Source organism: Rhinolophus hipposideros (genome assembly GCF_964194185.1).
Source record: "Rhinolophus hipposideros genome assembly, chromosome: 8".
Lineage (NCBI taxonomy): Eukaryota > Metazoa > Chordata > Mammalia > Chiroptera > Rhinolophidae > Rhinolophus > Rhinolophus hipposideros.
The window spans coordinates 8626384-8649908 of NC_138054.1; the positions used below are offsets into that span (position 1 = coordinate 8626384).

The following is a 23525-nucleotide window of genomic DNA, read 5'->3' on the forward strand; positions in this document are numbered from 1 at the left end:
TTCAAGTAAGTGTTCCGATCCCATCATAACAGGCCCTCACAATCATAAGCTTAAAAAAATTACTTGGAGACTATGTAAAATAGGCTAACTGACTTGGCTCCTGTATTGTACTTATTGATTATATGGCTTGCCCACTAAAATTAATGTGAGTTATTGTTTAGCTTGGTGGGTTAGAAGTCGCTTGGCCTAGGGTGGTCCCTGGGTGGTTCATACATGAACTCTCCATCATCTGTACCCTTGACATCCAACCTCCCCCATCTTGCAAACTTGGGGTCTTAATGAAAGAGGATCAGGCTGGAATGTGTGGGTGAATCCCTGTTATCCAATTAAAGGCAGTCAAACCACCTTCTCTTAAACCACAAAAAAATTAAACATTTTATTAGATATTTTTTGTGCAGAAACTAAAAGAAGTGGCCACAACAACAACAAAACTCTCATCACTACAGTGACAGGAAATATATAGGAAATTTAATTTTTTAATAGTTAACCACCCTACCTGGCAAAAACAAAAAACCCACTACAAACAGAAAAATCATCCTGTTCCAGAGGACAGTTGAACTAAGGAAAATAAAGGTAGTTCTGATCTAATGCATATATTTCACCAACATTTTTCTTTTTCTGAAGTGGAATTTATGTGGTTTATCAAACTGCTTTTTTCAATGAAAGTTTTGAATGATTTCAACTATTTTAACTAGGAGAGATCAATCTGATTTTGTGATATTGAGAATCCATATTTCATTATTTGTGGAGGATTCTAATTTATTCATACAAAAATAAATTAGAAGAGTAAGAAAGAAAGAGTAAAGCTATACATAATTACTAAAAATTAAATTGTCTGCCATTTTAAGCAATAATCATTTCAACCATTAGGCATTCTCCTTATCTCACATTGTAGTTCCAATCCTAGCTTCTGTAGTTCTGATATATTAAAATACAACTCCCCTGGCAGGCAGAACAGCTCTTTTAATTAACGGGCTGTAAATCTTTCCTGTGGCAAAAAGATATCATTTACTAACAAAGAGATATGAGAGCGTTCCCATGGGATTTTAAGTAAATGATCCTTCTTCAGCTCATTGAAGTTAAGGTACTCTGTTTAGTTTTAAAAAAATGTTCAGGGTATTATTGATGCCGTTTCCTAACCACAAGGTCATTTCTAAGGTCAGACAGAGGGAAAGTTACATGTCAGTGATCTGTCTCTAACAGTACAAGGGGAGGTATCTACAAGTGGCTGGGAAAAAATAGCTGACCTTAGTCAGTTAGTGAGGACTCTGCCAGACTTCAGATTCTGAACTTTTAAAACTCAGTTGTAAGAAATGAGCTACTTTAAAACTGTCTGGTGTGCTCCTGCAATTCTATAAACAGACATTTATGATAGCATACCTAACATTGTATTACAATAATTTGTTTTCCTATTTCAGACTGGACATCCTACAGGCCAGGAGCTGTGCCTCATTGACGTTCATGTGACCCCCACTGAGCCTGATGTGTGGCACATTGTCAATGTTTAATAACTACTTTTTCAATGAATGAATGTTAAATGTTTCCAAGAGGGAGTTTTACTGATTCACATGAGCGATAAGATAGGAACACGAAAGGTCAAAATTTCACACCCAGCAAAGAGCTTTTGGTTTAATTGGGTGGTACATTAGCTTTATATAATGTTCCACAGTTCTCAAGAATGTTCACATATTTTGTCTCATTTGATCCTCATTGTAGATCTGGAAAGCTGGCAGGGCAATTATTATTATTTCTACTTTGTACATGAGGAAGTTGAGCTCTTGCCCAAGTAAACTGTAGCACTAAGATCAGAACGATGGCATCTGACCCACAGCTTTTACTGTGGGCCCTTTCATGACAGGAGCCAACTGTGTGTAGTCTGGATTCCATCTATCATGTCATTCTATTTATTTTATCCACTTATCTTTCCTTATCATTCTTAGACAAAGATAGTAAATGAAAGTCATTATCTCCCCAGACCTGGCATATTTGGTTAACTGAAGGAGTGCAGGGAGCAAAGAGGTAGGCTAGGGGGCACTGGCAGCCAGAGGTGTGTAATTGGTGGGTTGTGCTTTTCATCTCTTCCCGTTTTGTAAACAGATTGAACAGCTCTGAGTCTGGGTGGTGTTTGGGTCTGTGACTACCCAATGTGAGCTCCCAAAGGGACCCCTGGGTTGAGTGGAGCTTTCTTTTGTCATCACTGGGAGGAGGTTCATAGATGTGTGTTGTTTTCAAGAATTCTAATATGCAATTGCGTATTCTTCTTAATACGTGTTACTGGATACATGTATCTGAATACACATATCTACTTAATACGTGTTACTAAAGGAATTCTGAATTTTTAAAATTCAAGTTTTACTATAACATTTTTAAGGACAGTGACTGTGCCTTATTCACCATTGTATTTTCCTTAGTCTAGCATTGGCCCTTCTGTCTTATAGATTATAACTATTTGTTGAACAAATGAGGTGCATAGAGGGAAAACATCCTAAATCAAATTTGTACATTATGCACTGACACTCCCAAATGACTTTTCTCCCTTCCAAACAATGGATATCCTGAACCGTTTGTACTGGGGCTGACTTGCAGCCATTGATTCAATTTCAGAAGAAACACTGTTCGTGTCTATACACCAGTGTTTGTATAATCATTTGAACACTTTATCACATTTGCCTTTATTAAAAATGAGAGGAAATTGAGATAATGATGGGAATTACTGGGTTTCCTAACAGTGGCAAACGTTTATCTCTTCTATGTTCGGCTTCTTGGATTTAAGCTGGTCAACTGTCGTCAATTGCGAAGAAATAGAAGTGGACACTGTCTAAGATTTGTGCCTAAAAAGTGAGGTGTAATTAGGGGTGCTATAATATGGAAACATTTAGAAAACTCCACACTCTTTACAACATGCAAATGATGTACTGTATTTTGCCAGGTATAATGCATTCCTGTGTATAACGCGCACTCACATTTTCGGCCCACACTTTTCAGGGGAAAAAATCTTTTGTTTTAATTTTTTTAATTCAGATTTTTATTTGTTTACACTTAGGTACTTGTTTTTGTATAATAAAGGAATTTTAGCATTTATTTTTTAACATATTATGGTACAAGAAATTTTATGTAACTAATAATTACAAAACACAAGAACAAAGTTCAAGAAATGTTGTGTACCCGTAATACGCATCATAGGAGGCCAAGAACTCTTCCTCGTGGTAAGTTCAACAAAACCAATTATCATATTCTAGGCTATCATTTTGCATACGGATATCAGTATTGATTTCTAGAGTTACACTGTTAACTCATAAGCATAAATAGAAGAATTAAAAACATTTATATAAATACGGCATTAGTACTACTCATGTATAATGCACATCCTTATTTTTCCCTCACAAATTTGCGCAAGAAAGTGCACATTATACCGCACATTATAGTGCACATCATATGGCAAAATACAGTAGGTCCATTTTTGTTCTTTTCAGTTCATAAACACTTCAGAAATACACCGTTTAAGAAAGTAAGTTAACTGGCATTGTTTGGGAAGATGACAGATATTTATTACAAAGATCTTTAAATGTTTATTAAAGAGTAATTTAAGTTTTCCAAATTATAAAAACCAACAACAGCTTTTTTATGGATGGTGTGACTGGGTCTGTATCTAAACGTGACTCATAGAGACTGGTGGAGTTCACAGCCACTAACTGGGAGGGGTCCTGGAGGAAGTCGCTGGAATGTTCTGGCTCAGGGTTAAATGTCTGTACCCAGTAGATGATCTCTATCCAGGATTCTTTGCTGCTCTCAGAGGTTGAAGTCCCAGGAAGGCTGAGTTTCTAAAGGGCTGGGTCTAAAGAGAAGGTGCTCAGAGGCATAAAGAGACAAGCTTTCCCAGCGTTCTTTTACAAAATTTGGAAACTGGGTCTGGATCTGGAACTTTGCAATTTCTAGTTAAAAATGACCACAAACAGGCAAAATAAAAAGAATTGTGCAGTTTATAGTTTCATGTTACCCCATGGAACATGGGGCGTAGAGTTTTTTTTTTTAATCTTCATGCCAAAGAAATTAACTATTTATGGTGAAGACTTCTCCACAAAGCGGTGGTTCGGTGTAAAAATAGTTTTACGTGTCGGAAACCTGGCTTCTGAGGCTATTTTTCTGGATTACTGGAATCAAAGAAAATCAAGTCCCCACACAAAACCTCATCATCTAAGCACTCTCTCAATTATGTTTCCAGTTAAAGCTTGGTTGGCACGGTTTCCAGGGATGAGCAGAAGTTTTGTTTAGTAAGTAATTGTCCAATTGAATGACCCTTCCTTCTCAGCTTATTTCCGCCCCGGGGATCACAGAATCCTAAAAAGCAGGGGCCACGCTTTCCCACGGCTGCAGCCAGTCCTCGGAGCGTGGCGGCCCGTGCAATCCGACGGCCTCCCCTCGGCCCCGCGCCCGGGGCGCTCGCGTCTCAGGGACCCCTCCCCTCCTCGTGTTACTCCGGCGTCGGAGGCGCGGGGCGGAGCCGCCGCCCGGCGGGCGCGGGTGGGGAGGGGCGGCGGGAGCGCGTCGGTGACCCTCGCGCAGGACGGGGGAGGCGCGGCGGCCGCACCCCTCCCTGGGAAGCACCGCGCCAGGTGTGGCTGGGCGCCGGGTGCCAGCTGGGAGGAGACTGCTTCCCACCGACCAACACCGACACCCAGCCGCGACCCAGGTCCTCTGCGCGCTCGCCGCCCTCCGAGCTGCAACTCTTCCTCCCGCTCCGGCTCCCCGCCCGCCCGCCGCGCCCGCCCGCAGCGGCCTGGACGGCCCGGTGGCGAGGACCGGCCTCGCGACACTTGGGCCCTTCCCTCTCCCGTTCCCGGGTTTCGGCCTTTCCGTTGAAGCACCGCGCCTTTTCCGAGCCGGGCGTCCTCGCTTATGCCTCCGCACTGAGAGGCTGTCTGAGTGCCCGCCACCATGAGCTGCAACGGAGGCTCCCACCCGCGGATCAACACGCTGGGCCGCATGACCCGCGCCGAGTCCGGTCCCGACCTGCGCTACGAGGCGACGTGCGGCGGCGGCGGCGGCGGCGGCACCAGCAGGACGTACTACTCCCGGCGCTACACGGTCAACGACCAGAACTCGGACGGCTACTGGTGGGTCCTGGGCGGCGCCGGGGCGGGAGCGGAGCGCGCGGCGTGCGGCGGGGCCGGGGCCGGGGCCGGGGCTGCGCGCGTTGTCCTGGCAGAGTCCGCCCAGCCCCTTGGGAAAGCGGGGCAGCCCTTCCCTGGCGCACGGGGATGCCCTGGTCCAGAAAGAGAGTCCTCTCTTCTTGTTGCTCGAAGTCCTGAAAGCATTTCCTGTTCGCGCTGGGGCCTGAGCCAGGTGGCCTGACGTCCATTGCGCTGCGGTGTGGGGGACTAGTCTCGCCTTTGTCCCTTCCCGCGAGCCGGGGCAGGAGGCCACCCCGCGAGGGGTCGGGGTCTAGGCAGGGAGTGGCGAGCAGGCCGGGCGCCGGGGGTCTCGGCTGCTTCCGGACTGTCCCTTGCACGGCCCGCCCGGGTGGTGTCCCCTTTACCGACCGGCAGGTGGGGAGGTCAGGCAGGCGGGGCTGCGACAGTAAAACCCAACCTATTCAGCTGTAACCAAAAGTAAATCAGCAGAGGAGCGGGGCTCCAGCCTGGCCAGTGGCCAGTGGCCAGGGTCGGACTCGGCGCTCCCTTGTGTCTACTGGCTCATCCCAAGTACCTGGTCCCCCCGGACCACGTCTGCAGCGCCGTCTGGGCAGCTTGGCCAGTCGAGGGCGTTTTGGTAGAGGTGGCGCGTGCTGGAGGCGCGGGTCCCGTCTCGAGAAGGCCCCCGCCTTGGTCTCCCCTGCTATTCAAACGAAGTTTCCCGGCAGGGGCGGTCACCTGGCCCCAAGTGGGAGCTCCGCGGGAAGAAACCTGTCCCCGTCAGTCCGCCGCGCGGTGGCCCCCGCAGGCGAGCGCACCTGTGGCCCCGCGCCTGCGCCCTGTTTCCTTTTTATAAGGCACCGGAGGAACGACCTCAAGGTCTTGGTCGCGTAGCGCTTTGCAGGGAAATTGCTCCCTAAGCAGCCGAGGGTCGGCAGGGGCTTGTGGAGGGGAGGGCGCCGCGTCCCGCTGCTGCGGGTCTGCGACGTTGGAGGCCGGCCCTGGCCCAGGTGCCCCAGAGAGGCCCACTGGGAAGATGTTCATCTTGGAAACCGATGGAGGGGTTCATTTGGGTGGGTGCAGGAAAACAATGAACCCGCATTTACCGGGTCACTGGTGCCGGGCTTGGGATGCCCGTGTGAGGCGTGAGAATATTGTAGCTCGCACCCTCTCCTCCCCCTGCAAACCTTTCCCCCCCACAAGCTTTTTCCGTAGAGGGCTTTTGGAAAACACGTCTGGGTTCCAGAATCCTATTTACCATGCCTGTGGCCTCCGGCTGGGGAGTAGCAACCGGGATAAACTCCAGGGGGTTTTGTTGGGCCGGCAGTTTTGAAGGCGGGACTATTCGAGTTGCAGCCTGCTTTCTTAGCGATTTATTTTCCCCGAGCATCTTAATAATTTATTTTGTTGTGAGTTAGCAAAGAATTGCCTGAATCTTGGAGCTCTTTGTTTTTTGAACAAAATACACCCGGGGGTTTCCCGAAAAAATGTGCCAAGCAAAAAACTGGAGAAACTTTCCAGTTTTTACTTTGGTTTTACAGTCTGTTTTAAAACTTGGCCAGCCATTTAAATCTGAAACTTTGCTTTTCCCTCGCAGGCTTCCAGTATTTGGAAAGCACATTTTTTATACCCACGCTTTTAAATCCAAGTCAGAATTTGCAAGGATTCTCCAGCAGCTCTTTTTTTCAGCATTTTATGAACCAAGGGTTTTTTTGTTTGTTCGTTTGTTTGTTTTTTAAATACGCTTCTGTTATCCTAGAGTCTCTATTTTTTAAATTGACAATAAACATTACTGTTAGTTGAATATTTCACTCCCTTGGATTCTTGTAGAAGAAACTTTTAATGAATCAATATATTAATGAATGACCTGCATAACGATATGTGGTTTAAAAGGATTCTGTCACTAAAACAAAATTTTGGAGAGTCTCGGTGTTTTCTCACAGTATAGCATCATTTCTTGTATTCGGTTTTTTCAACCCAAAGGCTGTTTGTGTATACAAACTGTCAAGTTTTACATCTTGCCGAGAAGGGGAAACAGACAGACTCAAGTGAGAAATTACTTAACTTGGAGAAAGGTGTTTTACTGCGCATTCGCGTTGATTTGCCCGGGCAGCGGGGCGTCAGGCTGGGGTCGTGAGTCAGCATGAGGTCGTTCTTTCCGGATCAGGTAATGGAATTATCCCAGCCTGTCCCAGCCTGGCCTGCTGGTCGGCTGCTGCCGACCCTTTTTGAACTGAAGAATTAGCACAATACAGAGTAGCCCGCCAATGCTGACTTTTGCCTTTTAAAATAATGGTGACTGATGGAAGAGAGACAGGGCACAGACCCATACCTGTTCTCCTGGTGGCTTTTTGGTTTTGTGCGGAGGGATTTGTCCGTTCACAGCATGAACTTTGTAGAAGTAGGATGCCACCTCTGACCCGACTGCCCTCTGCTAAATGAGTGATGATTAAAAATTTAATAAGCGCTTTTCTTACCAAACGTTTTCTGAAACACATAAAGGTGTTTTGTTTTTAAAGCACAAAACCAGCATGAAAACTACTGGTTGGATTTAAACGCATTTATTTCAAAAACTGCTACTTTATTGGCTGAATTAGAACGGTGATTTTGAAATAATCAGTGTTTGTATTTAGCCTTTTCCTAATAAACTAATTTGAATGTGTAGGGAGCTCAATTCTTATTTTACCTTTTAAAGGGACTTTGAAACATCTTCTGTTTGTCCTTTACATTAATATCGCTTGTCAATTTTTAGGACTATTATATTAACTTCTACTAATTCTTCCTTCTTCCCTGACCTGGCTTTTGTGTCATCTTTATTTTAGGCTGGATGGAATCTGCATCTACTTTATTTAATTTCTTCTTGTGCTCTACTTAATATTTTAAAGTTTGTAAATGTTACATGCTTGGTAACATAATAGGTATATATTTGAAAATATAAACTTTGGGTTTTTCTTATGTAGGATGCTATATTATTTTTAATTAAGGCAGAATTATTCTAGTTTTATTCCTGTAGTTCAAAGAAATTACAGATCTGTAGTGAAATTTGGTGGCCAAGTGACCAAGTCCCACATTTAAATCTTTTACTGATCCAGGTATGGATTTTGTAGGAGGATTAAAAGCGAATGTAGCCATTAAGCTTCAGAAATACGTGGTTTTAATGCTATTACTTTTCTCTCCAACTCATGATTTAAAAACCAAAATGCATGTGATTACTGTGCGATATACATTTTAAGTTTGTTTTAAACTACCTTTAAAAGAAGCCTATATCGTGGCATGAAACAAACAGGTCTATTTGCACTGAATTTTGGAGTGGGAGGCAATATTAAGGAGTAGAAAATAACCTCACTTTCCCACTTTAGAGACAAGGAGACAAAGACTGGCCCCAAGTCCCTAAGTGCACTCCTGGCTGAGTTGGCAGGAGAACCTCAAGTCCCTCCCCTCTGCCCTGCTGTCACCCTCTACCTTTAGAGAGGGTTCTTTGTGTATCAGACTGGACAGTCCTGTACTTACATTAAACATATCTCAATTTCATTTCTTCATTCAGCAAATGTTTACTGAGCATCTGCTGTTTGTTAGGAGTTGGGAATTTCAAAGGTGAAAATACAAAGGCTTCTTGAAAGAATTGTATGCTCTTTAAAGGAAAATAAGTACACAAGTACTGTAATACAAAAGGATAATACAGAATGCTATATTATTTACAGAAGGGGTATAAATGACTCAGAACCTTCAAAAGGAGACAAGATAACACCTGTAGTGAGACTAACTTGTAAGACTTTATAAAGGAAGTGATACTGAATTAGGCTTTGGAGTATTTATTTTATCCGGTAAAGGTGGGTAGGTAGAGAGCATGCCAGGGGGAGAGAAGAGCATGAGAAAGTCTGAGAGTTGGGAAACCAGGAGCAAATTCAAGGCCTATAGAGCAATGTCCCTTCTGAGCTTTCACTCTGTGTGGGGAAGCAGTTAAGACCCAAGGAGGAAGGATAGGTTGGAGCCAGGGCTTGAGAGACCTTGAGTCCATGGTGGGGAGTTTGGATTGGCCATTCCAGACTTTCACTGAAGCTGGTGAATCTCCTGCATTGAAAGAGCAGGGAAATAAATAAGACTATCATAAGTGAGTTTTTGGACTGTTTCTGTGGCTGCAGTGTGCTGAGTGGCATGAAGTGGGGAGAGTGTGCAGGAGGGAGTTGGCTTAAGGAAGCAATTATACCTGTGCAAGAGGGAGGTGATGAAAGTCTGATCGAGGTCGGAGGCAGTGGGACAGGAAAGTAGACATTTATTGCTAGGTGGAGTGGCAGCTTCAGCTAAGAATTTGATGTGAGAGGCAAGGGAGAGCCTGAGAAAACAGGCTGAGAGTTGGGTGACTCATAGAATGGATTTCCTAAACATTTTTCTAGGAAACGATTGCAAAGTAAGATTCAGTTCAGCTTGCTATGTGGCAGATAACATTTACATGGTTATTAAGTTTGAGTAAGTTACATATTTTACAAAGAGATCGGTGGTTAATAATAGTTACCATCACCTGGCAAACATCTATGATGTGCCAGGTATATTATGTATTTGTCTCAAGCCTCAGGACAGACTTCCCACTTTAGAGAAGGGAACACTGAGGTTAAAGTAGTTGCACTTGGCCTTGGTCACACAGCTAGTTAGTGGTTGAGCTACATTTGAATCCAGTATACCACAATGATTCAAGAAAAGAGCAAACTATAGTTATTAGAATTCATCTTGGTTTCTGCTTGTAAACTCTTCTATCTCATGTGAGTTTTCACTTCTTTTTAATCTGTTCCATTTCTGTGAAATATTTATTTCATGACCATTGTGTTCTTTTATTCGTGTTCCTGTAGAGTTTCCATCTGCTTAGGGAAAAAACAGAAGATGCTGCTGCACTAAGCCAGCTAATTGTTGGTCACATCTACAAAACAGCTTTCAACAGTCGTTAATTTTTTCTCTAAATATAGGCATCATTTCATTGTTGTTCAGGTGATTGAAATATCTTGGGAAAGAAGAAAAACTGCTGATGCCCCTGAAGCCTCAATGCTGACTTCTCAGGGTGGAGTGGAGGAGGGTTGGGTGTGACTGGGGAAGGCTAACTCAGTTCTTTGCTAACCAGTCTTTCCAGAAGAGGAGGTTCTAGGAGTGCTTCTTTAGTCTGGAGGCACCGGTACTTGGAGCACTGCCCCACCCTTGGTCTTTCTCTGTCTCCCTCTCGCACTTATGGGAAAATGGTCAGGCGTGGTTCTGATATTGAAGCCACCGCCCACAGACCCCAAGACTCAGTGAGCCACTTGTCTGTGGCAATGTCCTGTCTAGTGCAGGCCCATAACTTACACTTTACCACCAACCCCTTGGGCTGGAAGGGTCCAAGACCTTCAAAGGCATCATGAATGTGAAATCTATTTCATGAAAATGATGACACGTTAGGAAGAGGCTACAGCAAATAGGTCTCAGTTTTTGTTTGGAATTAAAAATTTTGACACGCGCACATAACATCTCTTGCTTCATCTGGCACCTGAAAAATATGACAAAGGGCTTGGCTTGTTGATGGATAATCAGATAACTTGAAAATGGTTTTTTTAGGCTTCAGAATGAAAGTAAGTTTTCACACAGAGAAGTAATTCAAAATAGAAACTCTTATTTTGACACTGAATTTCTAATATTCATGTGTCATCCCCGCTTAATAAAGGAGAGGAATACATAGGTTTCCGAATTTGCTTATCACTTCGATAAGTTTCTTTCATGCTGTTAAACTGATGTGTCACTTTCCTTGAATTATCTCAAACTCTTATTTTAGGAACCTCTGCAATGTCTCACCCTTATACCTAATCCTCCATTTCTTCTTCTTCGTTTTTTTTTTTTTTCCTTCTCATCCCACCTCCCTAATTTGCTTAAAATTATGAACTGGGGCAAAAAAATCACAAAGTAGAAAGCGCAGTCTGAGCAGCAGCCACCATGTCAGAGCTGTCCTGCCTGGGGACCTGGTTTCTGCTGGGCTTTGTGGCATTAGTGGCTCCACTAAGCATCATGCCAGCCCCAGGAGAGGGTTGTGTCTCCATGTTGCAGATGCAGAAGCTCCAGGCGCGGGGAGCCTCGCTTGCTCAGTGTCACACACACAGAAGTGGCTGAGCAGGGAGTGGACTGCAAGTTTGCCTGGCTTCAAAGTCTTTTTGAAGTTAATGATGTGATCAGTTTACCCCATCCCCCAACCACCAGGAACTGGGAGAATAATAAACATGGAAAGGAAGTGGAACTTTTACTAGAGTACTGCTTCCAAAGCCCCTAGGTGAGGACAAAATGAAGGGTCAGAGGAAGACCTCTTTATAAAATTTATAGGAAAAAAACACCTTTTTTGGTCCACTGTTGGAGTGAGGATGGCGGGGTGGGGGTTGGGGTTGGGGGGTAGACGCACTGTCTGACTGAGCTTTGGAAATGAGGGTAATGAGATAGGTGGTAATATTCTCATCTCAGCCTTTTATTTAACTTACTCCTCCCGTGCTAAACCAAACAAACATGCACCAATACCTTCTGTGTTGTTAGGTGCGTGTAGGAGTCCAAGATGACTAAGTTGTGGGACTTTGCTCTCCAGGAGTGGGGAAGACGGGTGCGTAAATAACTAGTGCAGAATGAGGGCAGAGTGTGCGCAGGAAAACTCAATACAGGAGGCAGCATTTGCTCTGTAACTTCCAAAGGATGGTAGTGTTTAGTGAGTCTTGAATGTAGGGTATTGTCCTTAAATTAAGAAGTAAAAATACTTTTTTTACAAATGTTACGTTTTTTCCTTTTTACTTAAGAGTCTTTAAAGAAACTCAAACAAAATAGTACATGTGAAAATTATAAAGAGCTAAGCAAATTGAGATCTCAAATTGAGGTCTTGAGATCAATATTAATGCATTACATAATTATACTTCCAAGAAATATTTATTGAGCTTTTCTGAGGGAGAAGGGGACATGGGAGGGGGAAAGAGAGAGACAGCGATGGAGGAAGGGAAAGAAAGAAGGAAAGAAGGAATCCAGTAGGAGAGAAAGCATATAGACAAAAGAAATACAGCTAGGTGACATGGGCCAAGTGTCTAATATACAGAATAGATTATTATAAAATAACTTTTATGAAACAAGGAGAGTAGTATTATTATTAAAAAATATTTTTACCTCGTAATACTGCATGGCTTTCTTCAAAATAATTGTCTTTTTTTTCCCCCCTTGGCAACACATGTTAAACTAATGCCTTAGGACAGCTAATTTTGGAGTCATTTTTTTAAGAAAAGAGTATTATTTAAAGGTAGTAAGATAAAACATAGAAAGCTCTGTAATATTGTTCACACGTTCATGTGCTCCATCCTTGGATTAAAATCCAGAACGTGTTTTCCTTTTAGCCATTGATCTTTAGGCAAACTGTTGGAACCATTACTTGTTTGAACAAGTTTTAGAGTGAACTTAAAAAAAATGTTTATGCAGGCAGTTCTTTGTAGTATGAATCATTTGTCTTTGTGAGTTTGAAGATAAAACAGAATTTCAGAAAATTTAAACACTTAAGAACAAATGTTGTTTTTTTCAAGGACAGCTATTAATTTTAGTTTAGTCAATATTTTTTTGATTGGTTTGACCCAAATGTGTTTTTTTTTTCTTTTTAACATGACATCTTTCATCTTCCATGAAATGGAATTTAAAAATTGAACTTTGAGCTTGTTAGTTCAATTTCTAACATGGTTTAAAATCTCTATGCCCCTAACATCTACATGTACCAGTATTGAAAATTCTTTGATGATAGGTATTTTAAAAATCTTTGTATATTTGTTAAATAAGTCAATTTATTTAAAACTTATTTTTTCACATATGGTAGAATTTTGCATTTTCCCAAAGTGCACTATATCAATTGAAGAAGAAACTTGATTGCTATTAGATGTAACAGACCTGTGTATTATTTTCTGTTGGAGGAGTGAGTTTGGTGGTTTCATAAAAGAGAATTACAGAAAGCGTGAGCTAGAGAAATCTTAGTTACTATCTAGAGCCCAACAGATGGAAAACTGAGGTCTAGAAATTTTCTGGGATTAAAAAAAAGATCTAAAATTATGTGGTCAATAAAAAATAGGATTTGACTTAAAAAGTTTTGAGTGACACACAACTTTAAAAAAATGTGTGTGTTCCCTGAAGCAAGCTCTCCTGGCTCTCATGCTGAAGAATCCAGCTGCACAGTGTGGAGTGTCTGATGCTGGACTGACCCAATGGGTCCAAATTCTTTCGACCTGCATGTCCTCCTTGATTTGAGTATTGCCAGCTGTGTGTGGATTGTTCACTGAGCTAAGGCAGCAACCTGAAAGGTGAAGGTGGATTCTCTGCCTCAGTGTTAAATCTCCGGGGCCTGAGTCTGCCTTCCTCCATCTCCCTTTGATGGACTGGGCTATTCAAAAGCTTCCCTTTCTCACCGAGGTCTGGTCCCAAATGATGTCCTTAGCCACACTTCAGACTGAAGTGAGCTTCTTACAGATGAAAGAAAACCAGGAGAGGTAGATCTCACTTAGGGACGAGATGCAGTCTTGAAAAGTTATGGATAAGATGAAATTTGGTTAATCAGATCATACTTTCCATAGACAAGTAGTAATACCAAAGATTCTTCATTACATTGTTCTAACACTTTAGAAATTAGATTTTTGTGCATTCCTCTTTCCTATATTTATTAATTGTTTTACTAAAATGTCAAGCGAAATACATAGGGCTTTAGTGGATATCAAGGGCATGTGTGGTAAACATGCAAGTCCTGTAGGAAAGCATTCTTTTTAGTATTAACAGCATATGAAGCCCCCTGTTTCTTTTTGTTTGTTTTTTCAACTTCAGATGTATGTGGGTGAGGGGAAGCAGATAAGATGACTTATTTTTATAGAGCTGTCAGCTGCTGTCTCTAGAAGTAGAGAGAAACCAAAATAATGTGGAAAGTCCATGATTTTAATGCAACATTTAATGGCCTCACCTTTCTTTTTCCTGGATATAGTTAATTTCTAAGAGTCCTGCAACTAACTACTTCAGTGGTGGTTGGGTTGGTTAAAAGAAGCTGGTGAGTTTTATGTTTTGTTGTCAAAATGACTTTTGTCATAAACCCCCTTGAAAAAGACTTGTATGTTCATTTTGGTACATTCATTCACAACTGAGTTTGGCCTTCCTGTTTTGTCGTTTTTTTAAAATACATTCTTATTTTGGAATAGTTTTACATTTATTGAAAAGTTGCAAAGATACTGGAGAGCTCTCATATATTACTCACCCAGGTGCCCCTCTCTGCCTTTGTCTAATAGCTCAGTTTGTGGGTTTTTTACAGTAGCACACATTATAAATAATTTAAGAAACTCTGACTTTCCACTGTGCAAAGAGATAGCATTTTCATATGTCCTGGGGACTGGCTTTCTTCACAGGAATTATTCTCTGAACCAAACCGCTCAACAGAATCACTAAATGTTTCAGAAGAAAGGTACTCTCATCCCCCTTCAATAAAAGAAAACAAATAAATTACACAGGACCTTCCTAATTCTTTCTCCATCCTAGGGTTCTAAATGAGGTATTTCTGAATTTTTTCTTTTGTCTCTTGAATTTCTTCCCTCTATTTTATAATAGGTACATTTTGGAAAGTGTTCTGATTCTAAGTCAAGTGGAATTTTGTACAAGTTTGGACAACGAATGTAGTCCTGTTTCTATCTGAGCACTTCGGGGTTGTGCCAGGTTTCTTGTATAGTTCCAGTGGAAGAAAGAGACTGCATTCATGGGGTGTGGGGTGTCCTGGTTTTGATAGGTGGGCAGTTCAGGCAGGCCCTTGCCCAGGCCTGCCTGGGGGAGGCATGCCATCATCTGGGAGTGGTTCCCAGGGAAAGCTTGGTTCCTCACCCACATAGGTTCAGCTAGTGCTGGCTTGTTGGGGAGACTTGCTTGCAAGGAGGGACTGCAAATAGGTGGCAGAGAGAGAAAGTCAGTGTCCTCCCCGAGTGAAATGACGCAGAATCAGGCACAGTGGGAGCAGGTTCCCACATTCTTATGCCTTTACCCCATCTATGTATAGCCTGTGTTTTTCAAACCTTTTGTTTTTTTAAACACGCACACACAAAAACCCCAGTGAAATTCTTTAAAACATGTACAAGCACAACCATCCCCCACATAGACACATATACATATAAGAGACAGTTTTATCTGCAGGCCCCCCGCCCCAAGGGCTGGGTGGCTCTGAAGTCCTGTGAAGAACTCAGGCTTCTTGTAGCACATTCGTGAGGCCTTTTCCAGGACATTAAGCAATAATTTAATATGCTTTATCTATTTATTTTTTTAAAATATGCTTTAAATCACTCTTAAACTAAACTATGGTAGGCTGTACTTCAGCATAATGCATCTTGGCAAATTAAAAAGTAAGACTTTTATTATACCTTGCTCTCTTTACTTATATCTGGAGCAAGTTAAATTCCTGTGGGCTCTTTAAAATATGAAACATCTATAACGTTAGTCTTAAACACGGCTGTTGTTTTAAGGCTTCTGCCGTGTGTCCTCCAGAAAAGTGCTTCATTTGAAATGGACATGTGGCTCAGCATCACTGTGGAGAAAAATATTCTAGGACCATCTTGAAAGGCAAAGTGGCTTGCTTTGCCACTTTGTTCACATTTCCTGTCACTTTCTTCACACCTCTCTTTGTTTGTTTGTTTGTTTGTTTGTTTCTTTCTTTCTTTCTTTCATTTTTTAAAAAAAATAAATTTTATTGAGGAATATTGGGGAACAGTGTGTTTCTCCAGGGCTCATCAGCTTCAAGTCTTTCTCCTTCAACCTAGTTGGGGAGGGCGCAGCTCAGCTCCAAGTCCAGTTGCTGTTTTCAATCTTTAGTTGCGGGGGCGCAGCCCACCATCCCATGCGGGAATTGAACCTTGTTGTTGAGAGCTTGCGCTCTAACCAATTGAGCCATCCTGTCGCCCCTCTGGAAGCTCAGTGGCAGCTCGTTGTCTTCAATCTAGTTGTGGAGGACACACAGCTCACTGGCCCATGTGGGAATCGAACCGGCAACCCTGTTGTTCAGAGCTCATGCTACATCCGGCCACTCCACACTATTATTTCTTTACCATTATTGTGTTTTACTGTGATTGCAGAGAATATTTTTGTTGAATAAGCTTTTCTCTTGCTTCCGATTGTTTCTTCAGCCAGACTTGCCAGTACACCTTCATGCTCCCCATTTGAACCCTAAAGACTTGGGGTGTTTAGGGCTGGGCATTATGGACCCTGGTGGGATGAAGCAGGAAGGGTGATAGATAAGCTGCTAGAAATGTGTTTTTACAACTCAAAAGAGTATTTCTGGATTGGATCTTGGACCTGGAAAGAAAACTTGCTGTGAAGATCATTATTGTGCTAATTAGTAAAATTTGAAAAATTCCACTCTGCAGAGTGGAAAATAGTATTCTATTCATTTGAAATGTCCTGATTTTTAGAATTCTACTGTGATTATATAATTGCATGTCTTTATTCTTAGGAACTATATGCTGAAATATTTTGCGGTAAAGGGGCATGATTATTCCCAAATAGTTCAGAAAAATGCATACATACGTCTGTAAACACACACACAGACACAGAGAGGGATAAAGGAAACTCGGCAAATGTTAACGATTGGGGAATGTGGGCGAAGCGTCTACAGGACGGTTTGTCTCATTTTGGCAACTTTTCTGGAACTTTGAAATTGTTTCAGAATTGAAAAAAGAAAGTCAAACGTCTGCTTTCTTTGTGTTTGCCTCATCAGTCAAACCGGAACAGTGTCCAGGCACCAGAACCAGAACACCATCCAGGAACTTCTGCAGAACTGCTCCGATTGTTTGATGCGGGCAGAGCTGATTGTGCAGCCGGTAAGCCCTCTTGTTCTCCTCAGGTATCAGCCACACCAGTTTTGTTCCGGGTTAGCTTAGACTCTCATCTCCCTCACCTGTGCGTCCTTAGTCACTGCCTTCCTCCGTTGCCCTCCTAGTGTTTGGAGGTTATCTTTTTCAAAACAGACTGGAGAGGAATGTGTATCTTCTTAACCTACTTGCAATGTTGGTTTAACAATGGGAACCAGTTTTCACACAGTGTTTTTTTTTTTTCCCCCAACAAATGTTTATTCTGTAGATTGCCACCCTTTTGGAATTGCAACAAGCTGTTGTCATTAATTTTGTAATACTTTCTGTTCCTTGAAATGTTACCTGACATGTTTATGTCACTGGATTGTAATGTACACTACTCATTCAAAAAATTTTTTTTTTCAGGAAAAAAATACCATATTGGGAGAACATATTTGAGAAACAAAAGATATAGAAAAATAAGCAATTGAAAGTTGAGGAAAATTTCTTGATATGAATGAAATAGATGAGGATCTCATTGAAACCGATTTAGAAATCATCGGTTCCATGATATTTTCGGTGGAAGATTTTTATTTGAAAACAATGTAGCATGTTCACATTTGCTCTGAGTTTGCTAAAAGCAGACTCAAGAATGGTGGGGCCATGGCCACCATTTCCATTCCTTCGCCGATTATATCTCTTCAGCAAGGACTTGAGTGCTTCTGTCCTCGAAGCTGATGTACTGCAGGGGTTAAATCTGGAATCTGGCTCATCACAAAGTCCTCCTATTATATAGAAAGAGGGATTTTAATCAAGAGAAGTTATGTGTTCTGTTTGGAGAATATGTTCACATTCTAATTTCTTAATTATAGATGTCGTGTGGGTTCTAGTTCTGATTTCCTTCATCCAGCTTAAGACAGAACTTCCCTTTAACCCATGGAAGAAGATTTGGGAGCTCAGCAGACTAGCTTGGTTGTAGTTGTGGTTGTGTCAAGTCTGACATGAAACGCCCTCCTCTGTGTTCCTCGCAGGGCTGGGATCCCTTACGGAAAGCAGAACAAGGGCACCGGGGACCTTGCACTGAGCACAGGCACACCAGTCCCGGGCAGTGGGCTGTGGCTGTGGACCCGTTCTACACGTAGCTCCACAAATGTACATGGTGTCATGTTCTCAGTTTATTTTCACTTCTGCTCAATGCAGTGCAATCATGTCAGGCTCACTTGGCCCAAGCCGAATGAAAGCAATTGTAAAATTCTAGAGAAAGCTCATATATGGCACTGAAGCCTTCTGTATGTGAACAGAGGAAGCTTTCTTTTCTTTTTTTTAAAGAGAAAACAACTTTATTTTGAAATAATTGTAGACTCACAAGCAGTTATAAAAGCAGTACAGAGCAGCCTTGCGTACTCGTGACCCAGCTTACTCCAAAAGTGACGTCTCACGTAACTGTAGTGTGTCATCCAAAACAGGAAATCAGTTGGTCCAATACAATGAATTAGACAGCTTTCTTTTGAAGAACTGAAAAGTTCTTTTCTCGTAAGATGCAGGAAAAGCTCAGTTTGTGTGTAAAAGACCTTATCCAGCATAACTGTACAGCATTCTTACCTTAATGAAATTCCCATTAGATGAGAGTTCTGTGTAAACATGAAAGATAGGCATTTAACATAGTAAAGAAAAGGAAAGATCAGCATTCTGTAAAAATGCTTTTAAAAGCTTGGTGAACATTTAAAATATAGTCCACAAATTTTGGTTCATGAATCTCCATAGATTTGCTCCCTTTCTCACATTAATAAAATAATTTTCAGTTAGCAATTTTTTGCAAAATGGAAGAGTGTAATATGTAAGTTTACAGCAGAAGCTTTTGCTTCCATTGACACGCATGAAGCTTTTCCCCCCAGGACAGTATTCTGTGTTTTCTTCATGTGATTTCTTTCTTTTAGGAACTGAAATATGGAGATGGGATGCAGCTAGTTCGGAGCAGAGAACTGGACGAGTGTTTTGCTCAGGCCAATGACCAGATGGAAATTACTGATAGCTTGATCAGAGAGATGCGACAGATGGGCCAGCCCTGCGATGCTTATCAGAAAAGGTATTGCCCAGGGAGCACGAATGTAGGCAGGCCTCATGAAGAATATCGTACACCCGGTTACACTCAGTCACACGACTCGTCTTCCCTTGGAGGAAGCAGATATTCCCAAGGAAAGTCTCACTTACTTGGTATTCCACAGCTTTCTGTATCTCTACTACAAATTGCCTGAAACCACTACCTTCATCTTTTGTGGAATCACAAAGCTGCTGTAGGAAGAACTGAACAGACCTGCTCAAAAGAGTGTGCTTATTTTGAAGAGCCGAGTTTGTTATGAGTCGTTAACTGTACCTCCCTTGAGGGGAACAGCAAAGGCCTTTGACACAGCATTTGATGTTTAAGAGTCTAATGTCAAGTCAAGCTCAAGTTTAATGAGGAAAAAAAATGAGACTCTTAAGAGTTGAAAATGCAGTTTAAAGCAGAGGTGTGTAGTCTGATTTTGCTCTCAAGGTACCCGGAATTTTGATCTCAAAATTCCCAGGGTGAATGAAACTCATGAGAAAGTGAAAGCTGCTCCCAGGTGAGACAAAGCCAATGACACTTGTGAATTTTTCACATACGAAAACTTAAATATCATGATGGTCAAAGAGTGCAGCATCATAATATTTAAGTTTTTGTGTGTGATCAAGATTCAGATCACGTGGTAAAGAAAAATCTTCTTCAAAGAAAGCGTTTGTGACCTCTCTACTGACACAAAGGAGACTCAGAAAAGGGGACATCTGCCCAGCACATGTTTTCATAGGCCGTTTTCCTGCCATGGTATAATGGTTTTCCTTCCGTTTCAGACTGCTTCAGCTCCAGGAGCAAATGCGAGCCCTGTATAAAGCCATCAGTGTCCCTCGAGTCCGAAGAGCAAGCTCCAAGGGTGGTGGAGGGTACACCTGCCAGAGTGGTTCCGGCTGGGATGAATTCACCAAGCGCCTCACCAGTGAATGTCTGGGGTGGATGAGGCAGCAGAGGGTAAGTGAGCGGCTTCCAGAGGAATGAGGGCCGGTTCTCAAACCTTCCAAGTCTGTGTAGGCCAGAGGTGTGGAACGGGTCAGGGCCAGCCTCAGTGGTCAGGCCATAAAAAGTGTTCTGGACCTCAGCTGGCAGCAAAAACGTGCTGATTTTGGAATTTTTCTCATATGTAATTTGAAAGTGGGCTTCTATTTTGAAATGAATGAAACTAGACAGTTTTTCTCCCCCGCTTGTGTGGCTTACAGAATCAGCCTCATTGCTTCGTAGTCATACTTTATCACTCAGGTAATATTTAACAGGTGTAATGTAATTAGATTTTGGCTTTTTACCTCTTACTGTGCACAAACGGAAAATCAGTTGTGGGAGTTTATGTGCTAAAAAACTCCATTGTTGTCCTGAGTGGTAACTGACCTCACATGTGTTACTGATAGGTGCTTAAAAAAAAAGGAAAAACACGTTGCGGAGGCTCAAAATGTTGACAAGTTTGGAGGAGCTAGAAACAGTAAAACTGGATATTCTGGTTTGGGCTCATTAGTTGCTTACCTTATATTTCTGAAGTGTCAGCTGTCTTGTTGTGCAATCATTACGTCACTGGTGTGGGAGTGAAGTAATGGCAACCTGAGAATGTACTGAGCCTTTCGCTAGAACCGGAGTTTCTACAAAGTATTTTTCGATGCTAATTACTGTTTTGTTGTTTTATGTAGTAATTATGTGCTGTAATGAACAGGTGGCAGTGAAAATACGCCATAATCATGGAGATGGGAATTTTTATAATGAAAACCTCATACTAATGAACCATTTTCCTCGTGAGAAGGTGGATATGCTAGCATGATAAGTTGTGGAGAGATCGTTTGTTGTGCAATGTGGTTGTGGTTGTAAGAAATACTGGTTTTATTATTACTTGTTCTGGACCAATTTAGGAGTGGCTCTAAAATTTCTTGACCACTAAAAAAGTTTTGTGTGGGTACTTTGCTAAGTGGTGAGGCTTATGGGACTAAACATTCATTCCTTCAGTTAACTTTTTATTCCACTTATTATAAGGACTAGATAATATTCCAGAAATTAGGGCTTATACAGGATAAATGTAAGTTATTGTCATGCAGGGTCTCTGGTCCCGCTCCACACACAAGAACACAGGACATGGTGAGGCCAAAAGGAACAACAACGGAGCCATAGATAGGGGAGTCATACCACTATATTCTCGCTGGCGGCTGGTCGAGACACAAAAGAAAACATCCGCCAGTATCCCAACGAGGGCTCTTCCTGCACCCCATTCTTGCTGGCGGCCGGGCAAGACATGGGCAGTAGGATCCACACGATCCGCAATCCACCATCCACACTTGCTACCCCCCCTTGCTAGCTGCAATACGCCGCTCGCTTCTCTGCCAACCAACCAACCTCCTAGCGTAGCCACGGCAATATATTAGTGGCCAATGGCCAACAGGTTACAGCTTATGGCCAACTAGTTACAGTCGATGGCCATCTACTACTGAGCCAGTACCTTTCCGTGTGAGGTTGAGAGCCTGGAAACTGCTCTCTAGGACTCTGTCCCCACAGTTATAATCCCAGAAACCTAAATACAAAAACTTATTTGCTGTTTTCAAATTCCCTTGCAATCTTTTAAAAATTGAAGTACAATTGACATAGATTATCATATCAGTTTCAGGTGTACAACATGGTGATTTGACATTTGTATACATTGCAAAATTAATTCTCATCTCTGAACACACATTTCTTGAGCATTTATATGTATTGGCACCAGGACAAAAAGATGAGGGTTCAAAAATTATGTTCCAGGGCCCTGAAAATGAATATTATGGAAGAAAACAAGACACGACACCCACATGCCAAATTTCTCTCCAGAGCGGAGTGGGATTAAATGCTGTGTTTGAGCTGTAATAAAATCCTGCTCAGGTGGGAGTGGGGGAGGGGTGGCGCTCCCGTTCCTGGGGAATGGAGCGGTCCAAGGAAGGCTTGGTGGGCCTTGAACTACATCTTAAGGATCAGCAACGTTAGGTGAAACGACCTTTGAAACAAATTATGCAACGTCAACTCCCTGATTTCTTTTTAGTGTGACAGTTATATAGAACGTCAGCTTAGAATTTATCACTTTCTGTATTCACGTTGGCTGTAGCTTTGGAAGAATTTCTTTGTAGCAAGGGCTCGGTTTCTCTTTGTGGTGGAGGGAGCATTTTCTAACAGGTGCAGTTGATGAGTGATGCTGTTCAGATTAGGTGTCCCCTGTGTTTCAAAAGCACTGCAGGTTTGTCCCTTACTGCTCGTTGTCTCTGCGAGTCTCTCAGGCCCCTTCTTTCCTCCCCCTTCATCCCCTAAGCATAGCTTGCATTCTTGCTCTCACTCCCAGGACACTGAGCTGCAGGGCCCCAGCTGATAAGGGAGCGCTGTCCCCAGCAGTGTAATCAGCAGGCAGTCACACATCTCCGATGCCAGGGTTTTGTGTCGTTGCCCGGATTTGTGTTTCTGCTGATGGACCAGTCAGATACTATACACCTGGCTGGTAATGAGGGGCATGAGCCGGAGCCTGGTCATCTCATTGACTTCCCAGTGCACTCACTTGTTTCTGTGAAAGCCCAAATGAGCTGTGGGAGACAAGGTCAGAGTCCCGGGCAAATTTCAGTTGTCTGACTCTGAAATGGCTCCCCTTTCGGAAAGCTTGCCAAGTATATTGGAACATGGATGTGGCTTAGAACAATGTGTGTTATGTTCTTGCTGCAATACCAGACTGGAATGTTTGACTTTGGCATGTCTAAGAGATGACACAGGTGATTTGGAAATCTGCATGAGCTCAGGCAAAAGAAAGACGAGATAATAGACTTGACACAGTACGACATTTGTGGCATGTGTTGGATTCTTATTATGTGGCATTCTTAAATTTGAAGGAGTGGAGACTCAAAATAGAAAGTTAGATTTAGTGTTTAAAAAGCTAATGTAAATCCATGATCTTAGTGTTGCCAACATGCATTGAAATTCAGGCATTGTGTATACATGTAACTTCTCTTTGAAATGAGCCATGGGGGGGGGAGTTCTGCTTCCTGAAAGGTAATAGTAAATGCTCACTTTACAGGGTCAACAGTTACATTAATCTAAACAATTTAAAGAAAAACAACAAAAAATACTTTTAGATTAGTATTTAGCTTGGGAAGTAGGATGTGATTGAGCTTAATTAACTGTTTTTGATACACATTTTAAAATGACCGACTATACAAACTTCTATCAGTATTTTATAACATACTACATGTTAGGTAGAGTACAGCGACAGACACACATACTATGCGCGAGCACACATACACACCACTTGCATGTGTACACGTAGATTTTTTTTTCTTCAGAGGACATGATCTAGGTTTCAAGGATCTTTTTTACTGCATCCTCTCTCCTCAGCCCATCTTGAGCTGAGGTCAAACAAGTTGAGGGAAGTATTTGGCAACCCCCGTTAGATATTTGGAAATGCCAAGCCTTTAAACTTTTTTGGGGGGGGTTCAGTGGTGAGTATTCACACTACAGTTTTACCGG

At 42.4% G+C, this 23525-nt stretch overlaps 1 protein-coding gene across 3 annotated transcripts in view; it reads left to right on the top strand.

Annotated features, from left to right (window-relative positions):
* The first annotated feature begins 3535 nt into the window (after positions 1–3535).
* The window catches only part of DSP (desmoplakin), a 41949-nt gene continuing 21959 nt past the window's right edge, over positions 3536–23525 (top strand). For all 3 annotated transcript variants that reach the window (XM_081057887.1, XM_081057888.1, XM_081057889.1), the window contains exons 1-4: positions 3536–5114; positions 16876–16978; positions 18886–19034; positions 19817–19991. In XM_081057887.1, coding sequence (XP_080914013.1) covers positions 4936–5114; positions 16876–16978; positions 18886–19034; positions 19817–19991 — 606 coding nt within the window. In that variant the 5' untranslated portion in view covers positions 3536–4935. The remainder of the gene's footprint in view (positions 5115–16875; positions 16979–18885; positions 19035–19816; positions 19992–23525) is intronic.